Genomic DNA, 22,362 nt, shown 5'->3' with positions numbered 1-22,362 from the left:
GTTACGTGTAAAGATATTTGATGAAACGGCGTGCCATAGGCTGGTGACGTCACGGCTCTTTTAGCTGAAGATGGCTGCTGTGAGGACGCTCTCCGGTAACGGCAGGATGAATATGTTGGTGTTTGTGTGTGTGTTCGCCGCGGTGAAGAGCGATGAGCAGGTGCCTGTGGTGGCGTGGACGAGTGACGGGTAAATGTCCGATAGTTATCTGGGTGTGTGGATTATCATGATAGAGATTTGAGACCGTTAGCATCGGCTGTCTGCTAAATGACACGGTCGCTGTTCAGTACTGAAATAACACACACACACACACACACACACACACACACACACACACACACACACACACACCACTCACTATGTTTTTATATTATTGTGGGGACTCTCCATAGACTTCCATGCATTTTTGTATTTTATACAGATCTAACGATAATTTCTATCCCCTAACCCTACCCCTAAACCTAACCCTCACAGAAACCTTGTTGCATTTTTACATTTTCAAAAAAACATAATTTAGTGTGTTTAATAAGCCATTTCCCTCGTGAGGACTGCTGGCTGGTCCCCACAATGTAGGTGATCTCAGGTTTTACTATCCTTGTGGGGACATTTGGTCCCCACAATGTAGTATAAACGTACACACACATACACACACACACACACACATACACACTCACACACACACACACACTCACTGGACTGAACCATCATTTTAGATCAGTTTGTTTTTCATCATTGCTCAACATGTTTACACACACTGGTTTCCATGTTTTATGGGGATTTTCCATAAACATAATGGTTTTTATACTGTACAAACTTTATATTCTGTTCCCTAACCCTACCCCTAAACCTAACCCTCACAGAAAACTTTCTGTATTTTTACATTTTCAAAAAAACATCTTTTAGTATGATTTATTAGCTGTTTTCCTCATGGGGACTGACAAATTGTCCCCACAACGTCAAACATTTCGGGTTTTACTATCCTTATGGGGACATTTGGTCCCCACAAAGGGATAAATACCTGCGTATTGCAGACATGAGTGTTGATAGTGTTTATTAGAGCAGAAAGGCTCAGTTTGATTGTTCAAAAATATAGTGATGTGCCAACAAAGCATTTTTGTAAATGGTTGACTAGTTTTTGAGAATGTAACGATTTCATGCTGTAGGTTTGTCTGGTATTAATGTTTTTATTGTGTAGGTTTGTCCTGTCTCCTGTGAATGCTCCATCAGCGGGACACACAGTGTCAGTGGATGAGCTGGAGTCATATCTGAACAGAGCTATGAGCACTACACCACATAACCTGCTGCTCTTCCTGCAGGATAAAGTATGCACATCATCACTGCTATAAATACATAATGCTTCTCTTGAACAAACTTGATGTCAGATGTCAGAAGATAACTGCAAAGAGTTTAATAAAGAGAGAAATGTGAAGCAGTTGGTTCATACTGTTGTGAAGTGCCTCAATTGAGTGAGATGTGAAGCCAGTGATGACACATCAACACTAGAACTCTCCGGCACCATCTACATACACAACAAACACATCATACATGCATGTAGTGCTATTGCAGTATTGAGCAATTCAAACCCACCAAGAACGATATTGCAGACGCAACATTTTCTAATGTGTTCTTTATAAATATAATTCTAATTTAAGGCTGGTTCAGGCACTGTGATCTGATTGGTTGAATTATCTCCATGTCTCATTCAGTTGAGTGTTGATGATTTCACGATGTATGGAGGAGTATTCGGAAACAAACAGGACAGCGTCTTCCGTAATCTTGAGGTATGCTGATGTGTTTTCAAATGCTTATGATATTAATTTAATGGCAGTTAAATTAGAGTAGGGTATTGAGCTCCAGGCAATATAATTCTTCAAGTTAAAAATGTTGTTATGAATAATGAAACCAAATGCTAATGTTTTGTCAAACAATGATATACACTGTGTAGAATCCATTGATACTCACCATGATGTATAATCAGTGGCGGGCCGTGCATTAAAAGTCTAGGCCTTCAGTGTGGTTCATGCCATTAAGAAAACACAGTTTCATAATGAATAAGACACCCTATGCCTTTGGGCATCATACATTATGTCGCAGCTAACTAATAATACCAATTGACATTTTAAAAACACGTCCACGCACGAAAGCCAGAACTTAAAACAACACTTAATGCTCAAGCAAGCCTAATTTTAACAGCAGCATTACTGTTTGAAATGAACGTCTCCCAAACAGACATTCAAAAATAATTTTTCCTATGAATCTACCAAGGAGGTCTATAATACCTGGAAAAATCTATCTAATAATATTTGTGATTTAAATGTTGCTTGCAATAAATTTCGTTTTGAGAATTTCTGCATGAGCCTACAAGTTGTAATTCTGACTTCAAGATGCATTCCATTGTACTTTTCCTAGTAGGAAGTTGTAAATTCCGACTTTCCGAGTTGAATGGAACGTAGCACTACTTTTCAAAACTTGATCTGACACTGAATGCTCAAGCAGCCTAATTTACACTTAGAAAACTCCTGATGTTGCTATAACAATGCAATAAGCACTTACCAATTTACTTTAAGTGTAGATCAATCCTCCTTTCCTGTTTAATAAATTAAGCAAACACACGGTCATGCAGAACATCTCGTGTTTTTAAACCCATAAGGATCTCTTTCTCAATGGCGATACCAGCAGTAATGACAGTCGACTCGTCAGCAAGATCTCGCGCACGCTTTCAAATTACATCACTTAAAGCGTGATTGCGTCACTCAAGGCCAGCTAGAAGGCCTCGACTGGGACATATCCTAAAGATCACACCCACCAACAACAAATAAATCAATCTGATTGGCTGATGAGTCTGACTTTAGTTGCTCATTCATTTGCACTGTTGAGGGATTCTGTGGATATTCTGAAGGCCTGAGGGGGTGGAGCTCAGACTCACATGCTGCTTCTGCTAACGAGCTCGACTTTGGGCATGCGATTTGTGAAACAGTTGTCAGGCTTTGCTTGTAAGCATCAAGGAATAAATTCTGATTGGATAAACTTTTCGTATTTGTTTGTAGATTAATTAAGAGTGGAAAGCGATTAAAAAGGTGATTGAGAATGAAAGGATGAAAAATATTTATTTATTTGGCATGTTAGGCCAGCAGAGAAGGCTTTGTTGGCCCTGAGAATTCATCACTGTGTATAATTAATTTCAGATTAAAACACCCTTAAAGTGCTTGTTAGCTCTCAGGTTTTGTTGATTTGTGTGTGAAGTTCTTTTCAAGTGTGTTTTTGTGTGTATGTGTATGTGTGATGTTCACAGGCAGCTCTGGACTCTTCCTCTTCATTATGGCTGCCGTCTGCGTCATCGTCTGCTGCTGCTTCAGTTTCTACTCTGCTTCAGAATCAGATTGATACAGCTCCTCTCTATATGAACCCAGAAACCCTCGCTCAGCTGCGCCTCAATTTGTCTGTCACCGCCCTGCTGGTGTTTCGCCTCCCGTACAGCGTCGGGTAAACTGCTCTCTCACCTTTCACATTAGTTATATTCAGAATGCAATATTATCCTACATACCTGTGCAGTATATTGGCGTTCCTTCAACTTCGGGCACTTTTAGCACTGTGGATTTCTAGAAAGTAAAGGATCGACAAAACATTTTTCACACTCTCAATAGTTTATTTAATTTGTATAATAACGATGTACATGAGTGTATGTACATGCATCACAGAAGATTTATGTCATTTTTGACATGAAAATTCCCACCACAGTGTCATTTCCAGCACATGACATTCCCACCACAGTGTCATTTCCAGCACATCTCAAATTCTGTATTGTGTTTAATAGAAGTCTGTGCTGGAAATGATGCTGATGGAAATAGGGTTGCGCGGTATACTGGTACTAATAAAATATCACGATACCAAAAAAATTAAAATGGTATGATATCATCATGTTGTTAATTTTGGTACCATATTAAAGTATGCTGCCATTAGCAAAATGTAATGTAATGAGTTTTAAGATGAAATCAAAAACCATTTGAAAATAGGAATAAAAAAGCCTGTATATGGCCAACTGTGATCTTTAAACAGCAGAAGGATGCCATTTAATGAAATAATACACAGTCACATGCCTCTGCCGTCATCTCCTTCACACACACACACTCACACACATGGACACACAAACGCAACACACACTACTAATGCTTGATTTTCATGCAGTGTGTCCAATAGTAGCCACAGATCAGTGTGTTTAGTGTATAAACAGCTGTGAACTCTCAAATGAACTCTTTCTCCATTGCAGCTCAGAGATTTCAGCTCGCGAGTTGCAGGAAGCTTGATATAATGAACCCTATACAGGAAGAACTTCAAAGATCTTTCAAAATAAAAGTCCCACTGAAATGAGAGCTCTATTCAACTGATTGCGTGAAATGGAAGGCATTACGTCAGAAAAATATTACTACTGTATAAAAGTGTAATATTTAAAGCAGTTGCAATAATACTCAGTACAATAATATAATATTAATGGTTATATTATTATCTGTAAGCAATATCACATAAGCAAGTGTACTGAATATCAGCATGTTGTGAATCAGCTATGGCAGCATTTTGCCTCAGGTAATCAGATTTTTTTCATTTCATTAATTTCTTTTACCAAAAAGTGTGTATTTATATATATATATATATATATATATATATATATATATATATATATATATATATACACACACACACACACACACTACTGGTCAAAAGTTTTGAAACACTTGACTGAAATGTTTCTCATGATCTTAAAAATCTTTTGATCTGAAGGCGTATGCTTAAATGTTTGAAATTAGTTGTGTAGACAAAAATATAATTGTGCCACCATATTAATTTATTTCATTATAAAACTAAAATGTAATTAAAAAAAAAGTTTTTGAAGTTGATGACTTGGACCAAATAATAAAGAAAAGCAGCCAATAAGTGCCCAACATAGATGGGAACTCCTTCAATACTGTTTAAAAAGCATCCCAGCGTGATACCTCAAGAAGTTGGTTGAGAAAGTGTCAAGAGTACATGTCTGCAAATTCTAGGCAAAGGGTGACTACTTTAAAGATGCTAAAATATAACACAGTTTTGATTTATTTTGGATTTTGTTTAGTCACAACATAATTCCCATAGTTCTATTTATGTTATTCCATAGTTTTGATGACTTTAATATTATTCTAAAATGCGAAGAAAAAAAATATAATAAAGAATGAGTAAGTGTTTCAAAACGTTTGACCGGTAGTGTGTGTGTGTGTGTATATATTTGTTTTTAACATTTTTTTATTTTTTTATTTTTATTTTTTAAGTATTATATTTTCATTTGATTAAAGATGTACAGTATGTATTTGATTAAAAACAATTTGATCATAACATTTAATTAAAACATTTAACACTTTTATTTTATTTAAGAAAAGCAGGGACGAGTCGATACTAATGCTGTCGATTGAGCTTAACTTGTATTGAACATTCCTTTAATATTTAAAGTCTGGGTCAAGTCAGTTTTAGTGAGACCTTCATATAACAAAAGTAAAAAGTTGAAATCTGTTTGTTTGATTTAAAATCAACCCCTATTTGGGAAAAAAAACTTAAACAATAGTACTTGAAACAACCCATTTTGCAATGCTAAACATTTCAAGCAGTAGTATGATCAATTGTGTTCACATGACCTCATCATTTTGTATGTTTAATCCAGCAAGTGGTATCCCGATATCATGTTGGAAATAAATACAGTTTCTTTGCATTTTTTAATACAATTTTGTGTAAAAATGTCTTTTCACAGTCTTGTAATGAGTCAAAAAATAGATGTTCAAAATCATGACTGCTATTACTTCTTCATACGCACTGGAAATGGACGGTCAAATCAAATGCATTGGATTCAGTGGCATATAGTATTCATGCAGTGTACTTTGCTGTATATTGCACATTTTGACAAATATTGGTCTTCTAGATATTTTATGCTTATGAAATATTTGCTGGAAAACAGTAGGTAAAATGCCATTCCAAACCTAACCATAGTTTTACATTTTTTGGGTTGAGGCAGAGACAATTTAGCTTGAGATGGAGCACTTTTATTAAAATGTAGAAATGGAAGTCCCACCTCACAGGTAAAAGAGCCAATCACCTTTTAGATACAGACATTGCCTGTCAACTTGAGAACGCGCATGTGCATTAGCTGGACCACCCCGAAAAATAGCATTTTTTAGCGTGATGTGAGGTAAAGAAGCACAATTTGTGATAAAATTGTTGTCAGATTTTAATGCTGATTTGAAATATGTTATTTAAACATAATCTTGACCAACTTTCCCTTTCCCCAATTGGAGCTGTGCTGTTATGCCACTTGTATCCATAGAATATAGCTGACTGGAAGCATTCCCAAGATGGCTGGCTAGTGGACTGACTCAAAGACTTTCTAGCAAGTTAGTCCACTGTCGGCCATCTTTGGAACGCTCTTGGCAGTGGCGATTTTAGGGGGTGGCCTGTGGTGGCCTGGGCCACCCCTGAAACATTATTGGCCACCCCAGAACTGATTGGTAGTTCATCATGTTCATCAACACAAGAACGAAGAACCAATAGAAACGCCTGTAAATCAAAGATGACATCTCAGGTCATTCGTTGATTTAGAGCCACACTGACCCAGGGTCAGTTTTATATTTCTGACCATTATAGTAGTGGTGGAACTGAAGCTGTGTGAGATGATCTTTGATCAGTGGGGGGAGGGGCAGGCCGCGGGTGGCCAGGCAGGTGCCGCAGGTCGCGGGCGCAGCGGGCGCCAGGTCTGGAGTATAACGGTCGTTCAGAAGCACGAAGCTGATACGAGCTAGTGTCTACCTCCAACTTCCAATGAGTTGACGACGTCGATTTGTGGTCAAAAAGAAAGCTGTTATTTGAGAAGTATGTTCATCTAATCTATCGTTTAATTTATCCCGAATTTCCATGTGAATGTGAAAACATTTTTTCATTGTTACAGTAGCTAGATTAAAGAGTAAGCTAGACCCTACACCACATTCAGCATGTTATCTTTATATTGACATGAAATATGAAATGCCATGTTTTCTGATTTAATGACGGAGGTGTGTAAAGCGTTTTACAGATGTATATGTTCAATAGCTAAAGTTATATATATGGCTAACCTGTGTGTGAAATGGAAGGGTTTGTGCTGTGACTGTACTTTAAATCTTTACATGAGTTATTTATGAACTCTTTATGTGTATTATAGGTCAGTCAGACCAATAAAATCTTCAAAGTTTTTATGATTTGACATTTTAAATATGCAGAGGCAGGGCAAATTGCACTTAAATGCCGCAAATGATTTGACTAACTATTTTATTTGGTAATATTCAAAGTAATTGAAGCTATCAGAACATGTGGAAAATAAACCTGAGTAGACACTGTAAATAAAGTTTTGTTTTTTACTGTATTCAGAGCTCAATCTGCAATTTTGGGGTTTCCAGACAGACACCTATAAGCCCTCGTAGCCAATTTCACACACTGATTTGTACCCAATTTAACAATATTTCTGCTGGACAGTGCAGTTATAGCTAATAAATGAATTAATAATTGATTGAATGATTGACTGAATTGCGCCTCAATCAGTTATCACCTGTACTATACCTGATGTTATACACAGATTAATTCTCTACAATGAGAATAGCTCTTAAAAATGTGTAACTGACTTTTCCTAAACAATTACTGATTTAAAATGGATGTTATGTTAAAATAACCAGAGATTCCCAGAAACTGTAATAGGTTGAAATAGAACAGGAATAGAAAACTGTCAAATGTCAAAACAACAGTCTGATATTGAATACAAACAATTCAGTGAATGCTAACATGAGTTTAAGAATTCATTTATTCTACATGTGTAGATGTTGAAGCAAAGCAATGCGATATTTACACATTTTGATCATGTGCCATTCATAAAGGTTCTCCCGGTATCGCCACCCCACACTAGGTATGTGCCCCATCTTGGCCACCCCAGTAAAAATGTCCTGGATACGCCACTGGCTCTCGGGAGGCTATTTCCAGTCATGACAGTGCAGCTCCAATATACTTGAATAGGGGAACATCAAAATCTAGAGTTTCTTAGATGGCCATTCCAATTTCTCCCATACATTAAAGTAGAAGTGGCCAGTCTCTGCTAAATAGTCTCTAACTGACTTGCCTTGAAAGGGACTTTGGTTGAGCCTTTTAAGGAAGTAAATTTTATTGAAAAAACTAAAACTGAAAAAATAAAAATTAAATAAAGGGTGAATAGAAAAGCATTCCATAACCTTGAAACTGAAATGGAGTACTTGAGAAGATTGTCTTTTTCTTGCAGTGCTGATATGATGTCTGCTAAAGAGGTGCTCAGTGGAAACGGTAAGTGTCTGTACAAACATAACGGCCAATCATGAGCCTTGTGCTCCAATAAACCATCTGATAATAAAACTGAAGCTTGTTAAGTCAAGATAAACAGACCTACAAGTCCCAGTTCAACTGTTTATTGTTGTTGGTTGTAGATGAGGTGATTGGTCAGGTGCTGAGCATCATGAAGGCTCAGTCTGTGCCGTATACTGCTGTGTTCACTGCGCTCCGGGCCTCACGGGTAAGACCCCTCCACAAACCTCTACGCATTTATAAACCTTCAAGTAGCAGTGGATGGCATGACCAAAATCTTAGAATAAATAGTTTTGTCATGGTACAGTAACAGTGAATATCATGATATACAGTATTTACAGTAGTTATTCAAATTAAATGACAAAGTGTTTATACTGTATATTAGATAACCACGATTATACACCCGCCTGTGACCACACATCAGTTCAATTCTATATTAATCTGGCATTGCTTGGGAAACGCAAACAACTAAACTCCTAACTTGACTTGTTTGGGACACATCCAGCTCTGTATTTTCACATTACTCCATGTTTCTTAGTCACTCTCTTGTGTAAGTAATGAAAAGCAGTACTGCCTACTTATAACCACATACAGACATATATACACTCACTGCCATATAGTGCAGTTTATTAGGAACACTACGGTCCTAATAAAGTGCCTGATGTGGTCTTCTGCTGTTTTTTTTTTGACGTGTTGCGCATTCTGAGATGCTATTCTTCTCACTACAGTTGCCAGTGTCATACTTTAAGTTGTAAATGCAGTAAATTGAAGGTAATCTGTCACTTGCTTGTCTCAGGTGATTGAGGAGGCGTCTCCCACTGTACACTCTGTGGGTTCACGTTCCCTCCTGCAGTCTAGGCATGGGGAGCCTCCTGCACCGTACCCACCAGTGGAGTTTAAGGAGAAGGGCTCCACCTGCATCCTCTTGTGGGCGGAAGAACTGGTGGTCAGCCAGTATCGGTCAGGAAAGTGGGAGAGACACGACCTCGCCTCCAAAACCTTTGGCGAAGGTGTAATGCCTGACCTGGCTGGATCCTCCTGCAGTGAGACTCACTCTCGGTAAACACTGCTCAGTCGCTGGTTGAAGTAACCCATCCAATTGAAGTCTTTTAACTTTTAACTAGTTTTTTACACTTTTGTCTATTTTTATCTCTTTAAATGGCAGACTTGTTCTGAACTACAAGGATGTCCTGAATTTCCAATCTTTCAAGCTCATGTAAGTGTCTAATTCTTTCATGCACAGAAATAATCTCAATCTCTGTCAGTCAGTAAAAGAGTTTACCTGTGCTTTATGTTCTCCTCAGTTTTGTCATGAATCAGCATCACTATAAGGTTTCTGCTCGCCGCTGGTTCACAATGGATCTGGTTCAGTTGGAGTATGATGGGAAAAAGGCCTTGTTTAACGCCAGCCACCACATTTATGCTCCAGCAGAGTACTCGTACCGCTGTGAGTCCGTCAGCAGTTCCCGCTACCCACAGCTCTCTCCACACTCGGCCAATGACAACGCCAACGAGTGGCAGATCTCATTCGATGACTTCCAGGTATCTTCTCAAATGATGGGGGAAAAACAGTCAAAGGGATCAGTCCTGTTATGCAGTAAAAAAATAAAAAAATAATTAATGTACCTGTGTTGTAATTTATACAAGTGTATAAAAGACTTTCAGAAATATGCTCCTCACCTAATATTCACTTCAACTTTATGAATTATAACAAATTATTTATGCAATTATAATTTTATTAATACACACATTCACTATTAAATAGATTAAATTATTATTTTTCGAATTAATCGATTCCTAGCTTTTTTTGAATATACTACAGTATATTCACAACTATCGGTTGCTGGTCCAGGATGGCTACATGAGATATCTACTTCTGTGAGAATCCAGATGTCAGTTTCTCCATTCAAAACCAGTGGTGATGGTAAAGTGACACAAATAGCGGGGTTGTTGCTTAAGAAATCACTGTTCTGACGAGCGAGAGACTGGCAATGAGCAACAGCCAAAGAAACAGAGACAGCAAGAGGAAAGACAGGCATTGGGAAGCAGCAGACAAAAAATAATGAGGAGTCACCGCGTGGCACCATACGAGGGTTGGATGTGTGAACGGCGAGCTCTGCGCAATTTGCTAGTTTTTAATACTTTTTATGTCATAAACCGTTGAGATTCTATACACCCTGATCCATAAATATTCTATGAAGACAATATGTCAAAGAATTCAAAATCATCGGGTACTGGAGACATTAAAAGACACTTACGTGCTCAAGCTGATACCTCAGACAGGGCCGCAGACCAGGGACTCGGTTTGGACGGTGCGGCGGGAGAGATTCAGTGTCAACTATCCAGCATGTTAGCAATACTGGTGAAGTTTGTAGCGGACATGGAGGATCATGCTGTAATACGTCGATCGATCACTTCCATGGAGATGAAATTCACTGAGATGGCTACAAGAATGGCGGATGTTGAGAAACGGATCAATTATATGGAGTCATCGGAGAGGGAATTAGCTGCTAACCCGCTAGAAACCAAGACGGACTTGGAACACGTTTGGGAAAAGTTGGAAGATTTAGGGGGCTTTCACACTGGGCACGTTTGCTGCGGTCCGATTCCGAGTGCGATTGTTCCCGGTGCCCCCCGCAGCGTTGGTCTGGTTTCACACTCACTTGATTCTGTCGAACCCCAGTCCATTTGTGTTCATTTTATGTCATCACAAACACGCATGAACACAACGCGACTCATCATACTTTTTTTTTTTTGTTATTTTGGTGCCATTATGCACAGCAGAGTGAACAACAATTGCGTATATGTGTGCTTCATGGCGTAACTTATCAGATGTCCACGGGAATGCGGCTTGCTGCTGCTCGCAAACAGCATTTTTTGAGGAGACAGCTGATTGCAAGGAATTCATTTGCATCTTTGTTTACACTGCACGCTTACGCTCGTGTCCAAGGTGAAGTTATCGCCACTGTCATCTCCTATTATACCCTATATTTATAAACTATAATAGTATTTATATATAGTATTTTTAAGGTGTATAGATAGATAGATAGACAGACAGACAGTATTTATAGTGTTGATTGTACTTGTATGTCATTGTGGTGTCATTACTTTTTTGGGACTTTCAGGAATGTGTGGATCCTCGTGTGTTGTCGAAACTAATGATGTCGCCATCAGCTAAAACGCACGTGCAGGTTACTTTACTTCCTGAACAAGTGCGCACCCGAGTCGGAGTTGCTTTCACATTCATGCGAATCGCGCTAAAGTTCCATTGCAACCGAAATAAGACCACCTCCTACAGGTAGTCTCGGGTTCGGTACCGTGGTGTGCTCCGTGGTCCGCATGACAGCTTTCACATTACCAATTTTTCATGTGACCCGTGCTCTGTTTCGAACTAAACTGCCAGTGTGAAAGCACCCTTAGAGAATCGTAGCCAACGAAACAATGTCCGAATTTTTGGAATTCCTGAGAACGAAGAAGGTCGAGATATGGTGAAATTCCTAAACGAGCTCTTTCCGAGTCTGCAGGACATAACGGGGCATAAGCTGGAAATCGAGTGAGTTCACAGGGTCCCGGCTCGGAGATCCGCTGAGGGAGACAGGCCCCGATCAGTTCTGGCCAAATTTCTGAGATCATCCGATAAAGATGGCTTTCTTGGAAGAACCATAACATTTTCTTGTTCCCAGACTTTGCAAATTCGACAAGAGAGGAACGTGATCGATTCAAGGAATGCAAGAAACTCTTACATCAACGGAAGGTCACTTTTGCACTGATGTTCCCGGCCAAACTGAGAATAGATACTAAGGATGGCCGCAAAATATTTACATGCCCACAGCAATCATTGTCCGTTATAAAGACAATGGACTGAGTAAGTTATTGTGTGATGCAGCCAAGTGGATCTGACTCACTGAACATTCACTTGTTTGTCTGAGGAACTGAGTGCCTTCTTTGTTTCTATTTGTGCTGGTTCCACCTAGCGGCTGGAGTATGCTTTGTGGAGTAACACTCCTTCGGAACAGTTTGTGGATGAATCTGCATGTGATGTGTTCTTATTTCTCCTATTGGTTGGAGTTTGCTTTCTGGAATATTTCTTGCAATCATTGGAGTTATTAAGGCACTTGTGGCTCTTGTGTATCAGCCAAGTGGACCCGACTCACTGAACATTCACTTGACTGTCCGAGGAAACTGGGTGCCTTCTTTGTTTCTTTTTGTGCTGGTTCCGCCTAGCGGCTGGAGTTTGTTTTGTGGAATAACATTCCTTCGGAACAGTTGTGGATGAATCTACACGTCTTTGTGTTTATCCCGCCTTTTGGCTGGAGTTTGTTTTACAGATTATTTTCTGTTGTGTAGTTCTTTCTCACAAAATTTGTATAGAAGCTTGTGCAATCCGACGGCAAAGTTGTCGCGGGGGCTCTCGTAGGCGTACATGGACTGTTTGAGTTTAGAGGGATGGATGCCGGTTGGCACTCTCGTGTGTGGGGTTAATGCACACGTTTTTATTTTCTGTTTTTTCTTTTTCTTTTTTTTGGGGGGGGGGAGTTCAGGGTTTGTTTGTTGCTGTAATGTTGGAATGTGGTCTTTATAATTTTATTTTTGACACAATCAATTTTTTCTAATATATCAAAATGTCACATGTTAATATGAGTGGATTGTCTCTCTCCATGTGGAATGTGAATGGGTTGGGGCACCCCATAAAAAGAAGGAAGGTTATTTCTTAAATGTAGGTAATATGATGTAGTGTTTCAAGAAACACATCTTTTCCCGCAGGAAGCTGAAAAATTTGGCAAGATATGGGGTGGACATGTTTTCTTTAGTGCTGGCTCAAGCAAGAGCAGGGGAATAATTACATTGATAAGTAAACATCTACAATTCAAATGTCTCAAACAAATGAATGATGAATTAGGAAGAGTCATCATTGTTTTGCAGAAATTCAGGGGCAAAGGTAGATTTTGGCTAATATTTACGCACCTAACTTTGATGAGAAGGGTTGCTTTTGTAAATCGTGAAGGGATGTTGCAAGCCGCTGGCACCCCTCATGATATAATATTGGGAGGAGACTTTAATCATTTGATGGCTCAGTCCTTGATCATAGTGAAGCAAAAGTGTGTAAGCCCCCTAGAGCAACAGTGACGCTTCACAGGATGTGTAAAAATCTTGGTCTTACAGATATTTGGAGACTTCTGAACCCATATGGTAGGGACTATACATTTTTTTCATCAGTCCATAAGATTTATTCTAGAACAGATGTATTTTTTATTTTTTTATATCTAAGTCCCTCATTTCATCTGTTGTTGATTGCTCAGCTGGAAACATCTTAGTCTCGCCCTGGTGAGTTTAGAGGTGTTGCCACATATGGAGAAAAATAAATCATATAGTTGGCACTTTAATGTATCCCTTTTGCAAAATTCTGAATTCCAACAAATGTTAAAGGTTGAAATCAATGTTTATATGGAGACTAACTGGTCCTCAGTATCCTCTGTGGGCGTGGCTTGGGAGGCACTTAAGGCGGTTCTTAGGGGCCGGATCATACAGTATGCCTCATTCATCAAAAAATCCAAGGCACGAGAACTCGTGGAGTTGGAAGGGAATATTAAAAGTGCCGAGGCAGAGCTGAAGCGCCAAATGTTGTCTGATGGCCTCAGAGAATTGACCTGATTGAAATACAGATATAATACTATTTTGTCGCAGAAGGTGTAGTTTTGGCTATTCAGGGCAAGACAGTCATATTTTGAGTCGGGGTACAAAGCAGGGAAGCTTTTGGATAGATATATAAAGCAGAGAGAGTCTTTTTCTACCATTCCCTAAGTGAAATCTGCTGGTGGTGAAATATTTTCCTTGGTCATTGATATTAATAATGCTTTTAAAGAATTCTATCTTGATCTCTATAGCTCCACGTCTTTTTCTACTGATGAAGATATTAGAAACTTTGTGGAACCATTAGATCTCCCTAAACTGACAATGGAGCAAAAAAATACTCTTGATTCTGAGATAACCTTGGAGGAGCTTGCCGGGGCCAGACGGCTTTGCCGCTGAATATTTTAGATCTTATGCTACAGAACTGGCTTCACTTTTGTTGGAAGTTTATATGGATTCATTAAAGAATGGAAAGCTTCCGCCAACCATGAAACAAGTTCTGATCAGTCTGATTCTTAAAAAGGACAAAGATCCAAGCAAGTGTAAGTGTTACCGTCCAATTTCCCTGATCCAGCTAGACGTAAAAATATTGACAAAACTTTTGGCCAACCGATTAAATAAAGTTATGACAGCTCTTATACATATAGATCAGGTGGGGTTTATTTGGGGCCGTAGTTCTTCTGATAACATTAGGCGTTTTATCAATATCATGTGGTCAGTGGCAAATTATCACACTCCAGTCGCTGCCATCTCACTTGACGCTGAAAAGGCATTTGATATGGTAGAATGGGATTATCTGTTTTGGAAATATACGGGTTCGGGAATACTTTTATTGGATGGATTAAGTAACTTTATAGACACCCGGTAGTGGCGGTACAAACGAATGGATTAATTTCCGATTATTTTACTCTGGATAGGGGCACCCGGCAGGGTTGCCCTCTTTCCCCATTATTGTTCTGTCTTGCCCTGGAACCATTAGCAGCCGCGATAAGAAAGGAAGATGATTTTGCAAGAGTGGTGGTGGGAGGCATGGCGCATAAGCTTTTGCTTTACGCAGATAATATTTTATTATTCGTCTCCGACCCCACTAGATCTGTGCCTTGCCTCCACAGAATTATTAATTACTTTTCTAAGTTCTCAGGATACAGGGTCATTTGGTCTAAATCCGAAGCTTTGGCTCTGACAGCGTACTGCCCAGTAACAGCTTTTCAGCTAGGTTCCTTCCAGTGGCCCAAACAGGGTATTAAGTATTTGGGCATCTTATTCCCAGCAAATTTGTGTGACTTAGTTAAGAGTTAATTTCGACCCCTTAATAAAAAGGTTTTCAAGCGATGTGTGCAGGTGGGCTTCATTACATTTATCTATGATTGGGAAGGTTAATGTTATTAAAATGAATTATATTCTAAAATTCAACTACCTGCTACAGTCTCTCCCTGTAGATGTCCCCCTCTCTTATTTCAAGCAATTTGATAAATAGCGAAGTCCTTCATTTGGAATGGTAAACATCCCAGATTACATTTCAATAAGTTACATAGGCCGATTGACAAAGGTGGGTAGGCCTACCCAAGATTTTGTTTTATTATTATGCATTCGGTCTCAGACATTTGGCTCATTGGTCGCTTCCACCTGAGAGAGCACCTCCCTGGTTTTGTATTGAACAGGAATTTCTTGCCCCTATTTTGCCATTGCAAAGCCTTTCTATTAAACTAACCAGAGAAGTTAAGTCACACCCCGTTATCTCGCATTTGCACGTGGTATGGACAAAAGTGTCCAGAGTGTTTAATTCTGACATTTATTTAAATGTTGCCTCAAGCATATGGCGGAACCCGAAATTACGTGTTAATAAGTCCCCTTTCTGCTGGTCAGAGTGGATTGTGAGGGAGGTGACCTATATGAGAGCGGAGTGCTTAGATCTTTTGAAAATATGGTTCAACATTTTAGGATTCCCAAATCTCAATTCTTTAGGTATTTACAGCTGCGCCACCTGCTCTGTACTATTTTTGGGTGTAGCATACACCCCCCTAAAGCAGCAGATACTCTGGAATTGTGATTACTGCTTTTGGAAAAGGTCATGAGGCATCAGTGTATTACTCCCTGTTAAATCAGAGTCTGGGGGTCGGAGCTTCAACTTCTCTCAAGAGATTATGGGAGAAAGATTTAAACTTGGTATTGGAGGAGGGAGTGTGGGCTAGGATTCTAAAAAACATCAAGTCTGCATCTAGAGATGCAAAGGTGCGTCTGATGCAATTTAAGATTTTGCATCGATTCTATTGGACCCCCTCTAGATTGTATAGGCTTGGTCTTAAAGACACACCCACCTGCTGGCGATGCCAGTCAGAGGACGGGGACAAAACCCATGTTTTTTGGGGATGTGTTAAGGAGGGTTCAGGGCATCGTGTGTGATGTGGTGGACACTCGGTTTTCGTTTTGCCCCAGACTGTGTGTTTTGGGTGATGGGGCGGTCCTGAATGTGGGTGATGGATATATTGGTCCTGACCGGCGTGATGATTGGCAGGTGGGTAATCCTCAGGGGATGGAGGTCGTCTGGTGCGCCCTCATTTCGAGTTGGGCAGGGTGGGCGGCATTTGAGGAGATTGTATATAGAAGGCTGGGCAACCTAGATATATACATCAGGAAGTGGAGCGGCTATCTGGCTTTTTTGGAGGGCTCTCGGGGAGGGGCAGCGGAGAGAGACTAGTGTTTTTTTTTATTTTATTTTTTTTATTTTTATGTCTCTGAATATTTTCTTCTGTTTTATTGTCTATTTGTGTGTCTTTGTCAGTTGGCTTTTGACCACTGGAGTGCTTGTTTGTGTTGGGTGGGGGTGGGGGGGTTAATGTTCGGGGGGAAAAGTTATGTTTTCATGTGGTTTGATTTAGCATTTTCTGTAATATCTATTTGATTTGCTGCATGGAATCAATAAATTTTTTTTTAATAAAAAATAAATTGATAATTAAAATAAAAAATAATGAGAAAATATAAACATCAACCACGTCTCCGGAAGCTGTTGACCTTTTCTGTGGAAATCAGTGCAATTATGGGCACAAGCCTGTCTTTTATGCTGTTTGTTGATGTGTGATCACAGATAAACTCTCCCGTTGTTCTGTTCTTCAATTTGTGAATCAATTTTGGGATATTAGTTTCAGTCGGGGACAGTGGTCATGTGGTTGATACATCCAGTCTACAAACAGTTCTGTAGTGTGCACGCTTTAGTTTATGCACGTCTGACCATTTGTTTCTAGCATCTCACCCTGTCTCTGGTGCGCACATAAGCGGCACTGCACTGCCACGGTTAAATCTCAACTCTGAATCGATTCTGAATTTTTGAGGATCGATTCAGAGTTGGTGGAGAAAGAATTGTGATGCATCAGAGAATATTTTTTTCTCCAACCCCTAAGTGATATCGAAAATGTATCACTATGTTAGCTTGAAGGGATAGTTCACAAAAAAAGTAAATTCTCTCATCATTTACTCACCCTCATGCCATCCCAGATGTGTATCACTTTCTTTCTTCTGCTGAACACAAATGAAGATTTTTAGAAAAATATTTCTGTAGGTCCATACAATGCAAGTGGATGGTGGCCAGAATTTTAAAGCTCCAAAATGCAGATAAAGTAAGCATAAAAGTAATCCATAAATCTCCAGTGGTTAAATCCATATCTTCATAAGTGATATGACAGGTGTGGGTGAGAAACAGATCAATATTTAAGTCCTTTTTTAATATAAATTCACCTCCCTGCCCAGTAGGTGGCAATAGAATTAATGTGAAGAAGAAAGTGAAAGTGGAGATTGATAGTAAAAAAGGACTTAAAGGATTAGTTCACCCAAAAATGAAAATTCAGTTATTGTTTACTCATCCCTGTGTTGTTATAACCCCATATGTCGTTCTTTTTTTTTTCTTAACACAAAAAGCGAAATTGTGAGAAAATAATGTGCTCAGTGATGTCATACAATGGCAGTTTATGGTGACCACCTATTCACACTTCAAAATGATGCAAAAGTATAATTCAGAAGTCTAATACAATAAGGTTTGGTGAGAAACAAACAAAAATGTAATGTATTAAGTGAAACTTTTGACCGACCTTTGCGCGTCCTGTGCACGTTCATGAGTCTGCATGAGAGCAAAAGTTCGTGAGTAGGGATGTGCGGAACAACTAATTTCACTGATGTTTAAACTTACATTTTGGAGTCGACTAGTCTAAAAAGAAACCAACCTTCTGAAAACAGTCAAAAAATTGTGCTTTGCGACCCATTTATTATACTTAATCTATTACAAATCCAACGCTAAATTCCGCTGAAAAGGGGGCATTTATCTATGACGTGTACATTAAATATAGAACATGACACGTATTCACCATTAGCGAATACAGGTTTATTTATTGAAAACAATTGAATGAATAGTGCATGACGAATAGCGCAACCCTAATAGCCTGTTCTAAATGGAATTCACCAAGTAAATGTTGCTTAACATATTAAAACAGTCAGGAAATTTTTTTAAATAATTAACAGGTAGGCTAAGCCAAATCTACATGAGAAAAGAAATGTGCTGGAAAGTGTATTTCACGACATGCAGTCGTGCATTAGCCATTGATCTAATATGACAGCTGTTCGGAAAAAACGTTAACCAACAACAGTTACGATGTAAAAAAATAAATAGCTATAGGATAGAAAAAAATAGGTCTGTGATGTACAATAAACCTAATGTATTCTAAAAATGACGTGCACAGAGAATAAAAGATAGTTTAACCTGTTAAGCAGTTGGCACCTCGTTGAAAATAGCCTTCTTAATCAGCAGATTAAAAAAATGCCATTCCTTGTCTAAAACAGTCATTTTCTAGGCAACTTTTTCAAAAGCATACTTTTTTTGATGAGCAAAATTAACGTCAACATGATTCGGTGAAAGACTGGACTTGACTCACGAGGCGGCAATCCTGCGCTTGAAAAAGCCCGCTCGGTGGGAAAATAACTTATAAACATGCACAGATTTAAAAAAGTCTCAAATGTGAAAAGATCCATAGCGACTTTAAAGCCAACGTTCCGGAAATCCCCTTCCCGCATTTCATAGCTAATTTGCTGAGTTTACTTGTCTAGCGAGAGGACATTTTCCTGCGTGCACCGTGAGTAAAAGATGGAAGCACGCGCAGCCTGAGGTGAAATGAAACTTTGTATCTGCTCCAGATATCCTCTTTTTTAAATAATATTTGTATTATTAATTATTTAAAATATGTAACATTAATATGACAGTAAATTAAGTGCAGCCTCTGTAAAAAATATAAAGCCAAACATAAATGTGTAAAAATGTTGAACAGTTTAATTGAGAAAAATATTAACCGACTAATAATTCCAGTGTCGACTAGCAGCATCAGAACCGTTTAGTCGACTATTCTCGCACATCCCTAGTCACGAGATGGGCAGTTCAAGCAAGAAACTGCTTTGTTTCACTTCAGCCGGACCAGCAGTGATATTAACAACAGAAAACACAACAGAGTTTTATGTTGAAGAATAGATACATTTCTATGCCTAGCCTTATATATTTGAACCGGAGTACTCGGAAATCAAACCGAGAGAGATAAAAGAGCCTAAAGGCAGTCACAGTCACATGGCATGCAATAAAAGGTATATTTTCTTTGTTAATTAGAGTTTTTGTCCTAAACAGCCGCGACGAGTGACTTTCAAGCATATTTTTGACTTAATAAAGCTGTGATATTCAATATGACTTTTTTCCCCACCAAATCTGCTGTGATACAGTTCAGAGTTCCCGCTACTTTTATGCATAGGTTTCACCCATTTTTATTAAAAATGGGTATTATTTAATTGCTTTTCTTTGCAATCATGCTACAGTGGGTCTTTGAGGGTTAAAAGATGAGATGATGGTTAGGTAAAAGCTTGTAATGATCTGAAAGCAGTAATCTCTCTCTGTGTCATGTGTTACAGATCCAGGCCTTTAACGTGGCCGGGAAGGATTTCTCTTATGCAAGTGACTGTGCTGGTTTCTTTACTCCTGGTATCTGGATGGGGCTGGTGACGTCTCTGCTCATGGTGCTGGTTCTCACTTATGGCCTTCACATGATCATGCAGCTCCGCACCATGGACCGCTTCGATGACCCCAAGGGTCCTGCCATCTCTGTGCCCCAGACCGAGTGAAACACACAGAGCCAGTTTCCTCTCTTATCTTCACAGCATCAGTGATTGTTTGGGGAAAGAATGTGTTGTTCTGTTCTTGTCTTTATGTGTGATTGACATGCTGCTAGTTCTTGCAGTGATAATCATTTCATGTAGTAGGATGTTTATGGCTGAGTCTCACTACAGCATCATATTTCACCCCAAAATCAAATAATAAATTCTATTTTGCATAAAGAAAATTAAGCTAATTTTAAGGCCATTAAGATTTTTCCATTCTGACATTATTTACACTACAATTAACAATTATGCAAAAACTTCTGGGAAAAAATCTGCAATATGATTATTTTTTTCCAGTCGCCATCAATCAAAGGCAGTAAAACAAATATTACCACAAAGAATACATACCTTAAAGTCAGTGCATGAAGTGGCTCGAAAAATTCTTCATTTACTTTATGCACATTGTTTTGTGAGATTCAGCCCTAATATTTTGTTTTCGACAAAATATAAGCACTATAATTTTGTATCTTTTTATCCCTGTGCTTACTTTTGTGGGAAAGTTTTTTTGTTTTGTAATATGTGTTTGTCGTTGGAGGCTTGAGCCAGTATTTTGCTGTTTGTAAAAACCATTTGATCATCAGATTTATTCATGATAGCCTGAGCTGTTTTCAGTTATTACCACTAGAGATTTGAACAGATCTGTGTTTGAACTTCATGAAACCAATTTTTGACCAAGGCTGAGAAGAAATATGATGTATGTTAATGTATTTAATGTTAGCAGACAGATGCATAGGGACATGTACTATGATGATCTAAACATCATATTTGACCCATGCACTAATAATGGAGTAACTTTGTGAAACACTTCTGTTGCAAATCTGCATGTTATAAATTATTGGTACAATAGAGGTACAATAGAGATACACCTATTCACGAACACTGATGTTTTGAGTGTGCTGTTATTGTAAATATGAAGAGAGGAATTAATTGCTAGATGAAATATAATTTATTTGTGGTGTTTATGAATACAGTATTTGTTTTTGAGAGTACTTGCTCTAGTCCATGTGTCTATAGTTGATTCCCTGTCTGGGTCTTGTGAGAATTTATGTGTTTTATGACCACATATGGAAGGGGTAAATATTGGAATAAGGGAAAAATGGATCTTGCTTTACTAAAAAACTGTTGTGCACTGTATTTAAATATTAGCAAAGAACAAATCTTCAAAGGCATTAACCCAGAGAAAAGCTACTATATATATTTTTTGCCTCTAAATAACCAATAATCCAAAAATGTACATTTTGACATTTTTATTGCTGTGAATCCATTTCTCACATAGTTGTCATAACTGGTATGTAATGATAGAATTAGAAACAACATATGTACTATTATAAAATATTATTTATCATCTCATGCAGGAAAGCTTGAAAGGAGTGCACTCTTAAACACAAAGAAGGAAAAATTGCTGAGTGTCAAGTTGAATTCAATGTTGTGATTTTAGCTGAAGTTAAAGCCTTGGATGGTTGTGGTCTAGACTACAAATATTTCTGGATGCAAAATAAACTACATTTTCATTTTTCAAAAGGGCATATGTGGTAGTTATTGAAAAAAACAAAAGAGAAAAATATTCTTTATTATACTGATTATAATGTATAGCAGGTGGTTAAAAAGTATTTCTCAGGTATAAAAGAATGTTTCTGTTATTGATAAATGTTTGATGATGAACTGCTTCCACATTCTACGTACTGTGGCTCAGGTGTTTCCAGTTCCAGCGTTCAGCGGAACTACATGCAATGGGAAGCCAGATTACTTATACTTTTTAAGGCTGTCAGTTGATTAAAATAGTAAATCGGCGTTAACATGACTGATCTCAAATGTGTCATTTGGTGAAATTTGCATCTACACTAATTTCTTTCCAAACTCAGCTCCTGAATAATCAGTCTGGCTGTCTCATTAACGTGTTTCATTCATTTATGATTAAAAGAACAGGAGAGACTCAAATGTAACACATTTTTCACTGCACGCCTTTGCCATTGCAGTGTCTAAGCACGATCATGATTTCAAGCTCGATTACATTTCCTAGTGCTTGACGCAGACCCGGGGCTGTGTCCTTTGAAGGCTGCGGTATACCGGGCGTCCTCCTTTAAACAAGTCTCATTTAAACGAGAAGGCCTTCATAGGACAAATGGAAACGGAACATAACATGGTTGCTATGACAGCACGCCACTCTTTAACAAGCGGGAG

General features: G+C 38.6%; 1 protein-coding gene across 1 annotated transcript; it reads left to right on the top strand.

Moving 5' to 3' along the window:
• The first annotated feature begins 54 nt into the window (after nucleotides 1-54).
• On the top strand, nucleotides 55-21,701 carry LOC127419666 (V-type proton ATPase subunit S1-like). Its single transcript, XM_051661237.1, has 10 exons — nucleotides 55-189; nucleotides 1,196-1,322; nucleotides 1,707-1,781; nucleotides 3,293-3,483; nucleotides 8,312-8,352; nucleotides 8,493-8,578; nucleotides 9,167-9,429; nucleotides 9,536-9,586; nucleotides 9,675-9,912; nucleotides 19,936-21,701. The coding sequence occupies exons 1-10, from the start codon at nucleotides 71-73 to the stop codon at nucleotides 20,143-20,145; spliced, it is 1,401 nt and encodes a 466-aa protein (XP_051517197.1). The 5' UTR covers nucleotides 55-70; the 3' UTR covers nucleotides 20,146-21,701.
• Nucleotides 21,702-22,362: the final 661 nt, after the last annotated feature.

The sequence above is a fragment of the Myxocyprinus asiaticus genome, chromosome 29 (genome assembly GCF_019703515.2).
Source record: "Myxocyprinus asiaticus isolate MX2 ecotype Aquarium Trade chromosome 29, UBuf_Myxa_2, whole genome shotgun sequence".
Taxonomy (NCBI): domain Eukaryota; kingdom Metazoa; phylum Chordata; class Actinopteri; order Cypriniformes; family Catostomidae; genus Myxocyprinus; species Myxocyprinus asiaticus.
This window is presented reverse-complemented; position numbering and strand designations above follow the sequence as displayed.

Bases quoted from the DNA above. Each gene is read 5' to 3' on its own strand.
- LOC127419666 (XM_051661237.1), top strand. From the start codon at position 71: ATGGCTGCTGTGAGGACGCTCTCCGGTAACGGCAGGATGAATATGTTG. The intron at 9,587-9,674 runs GTAAGTGTCTAA...TGTTCTCCTCAG, and splicing joins TTCCAATCTTTCAAGCTCAT to TTTTGTCATGAATCAGCATC. The intron at 9,913-19,935 runs GTATCTTCTCAA...CATGTGTTACAG, and splicing joins TCTCATTCGATGACTTCCAG to ATCCAGGCCTTTAACGTGGC.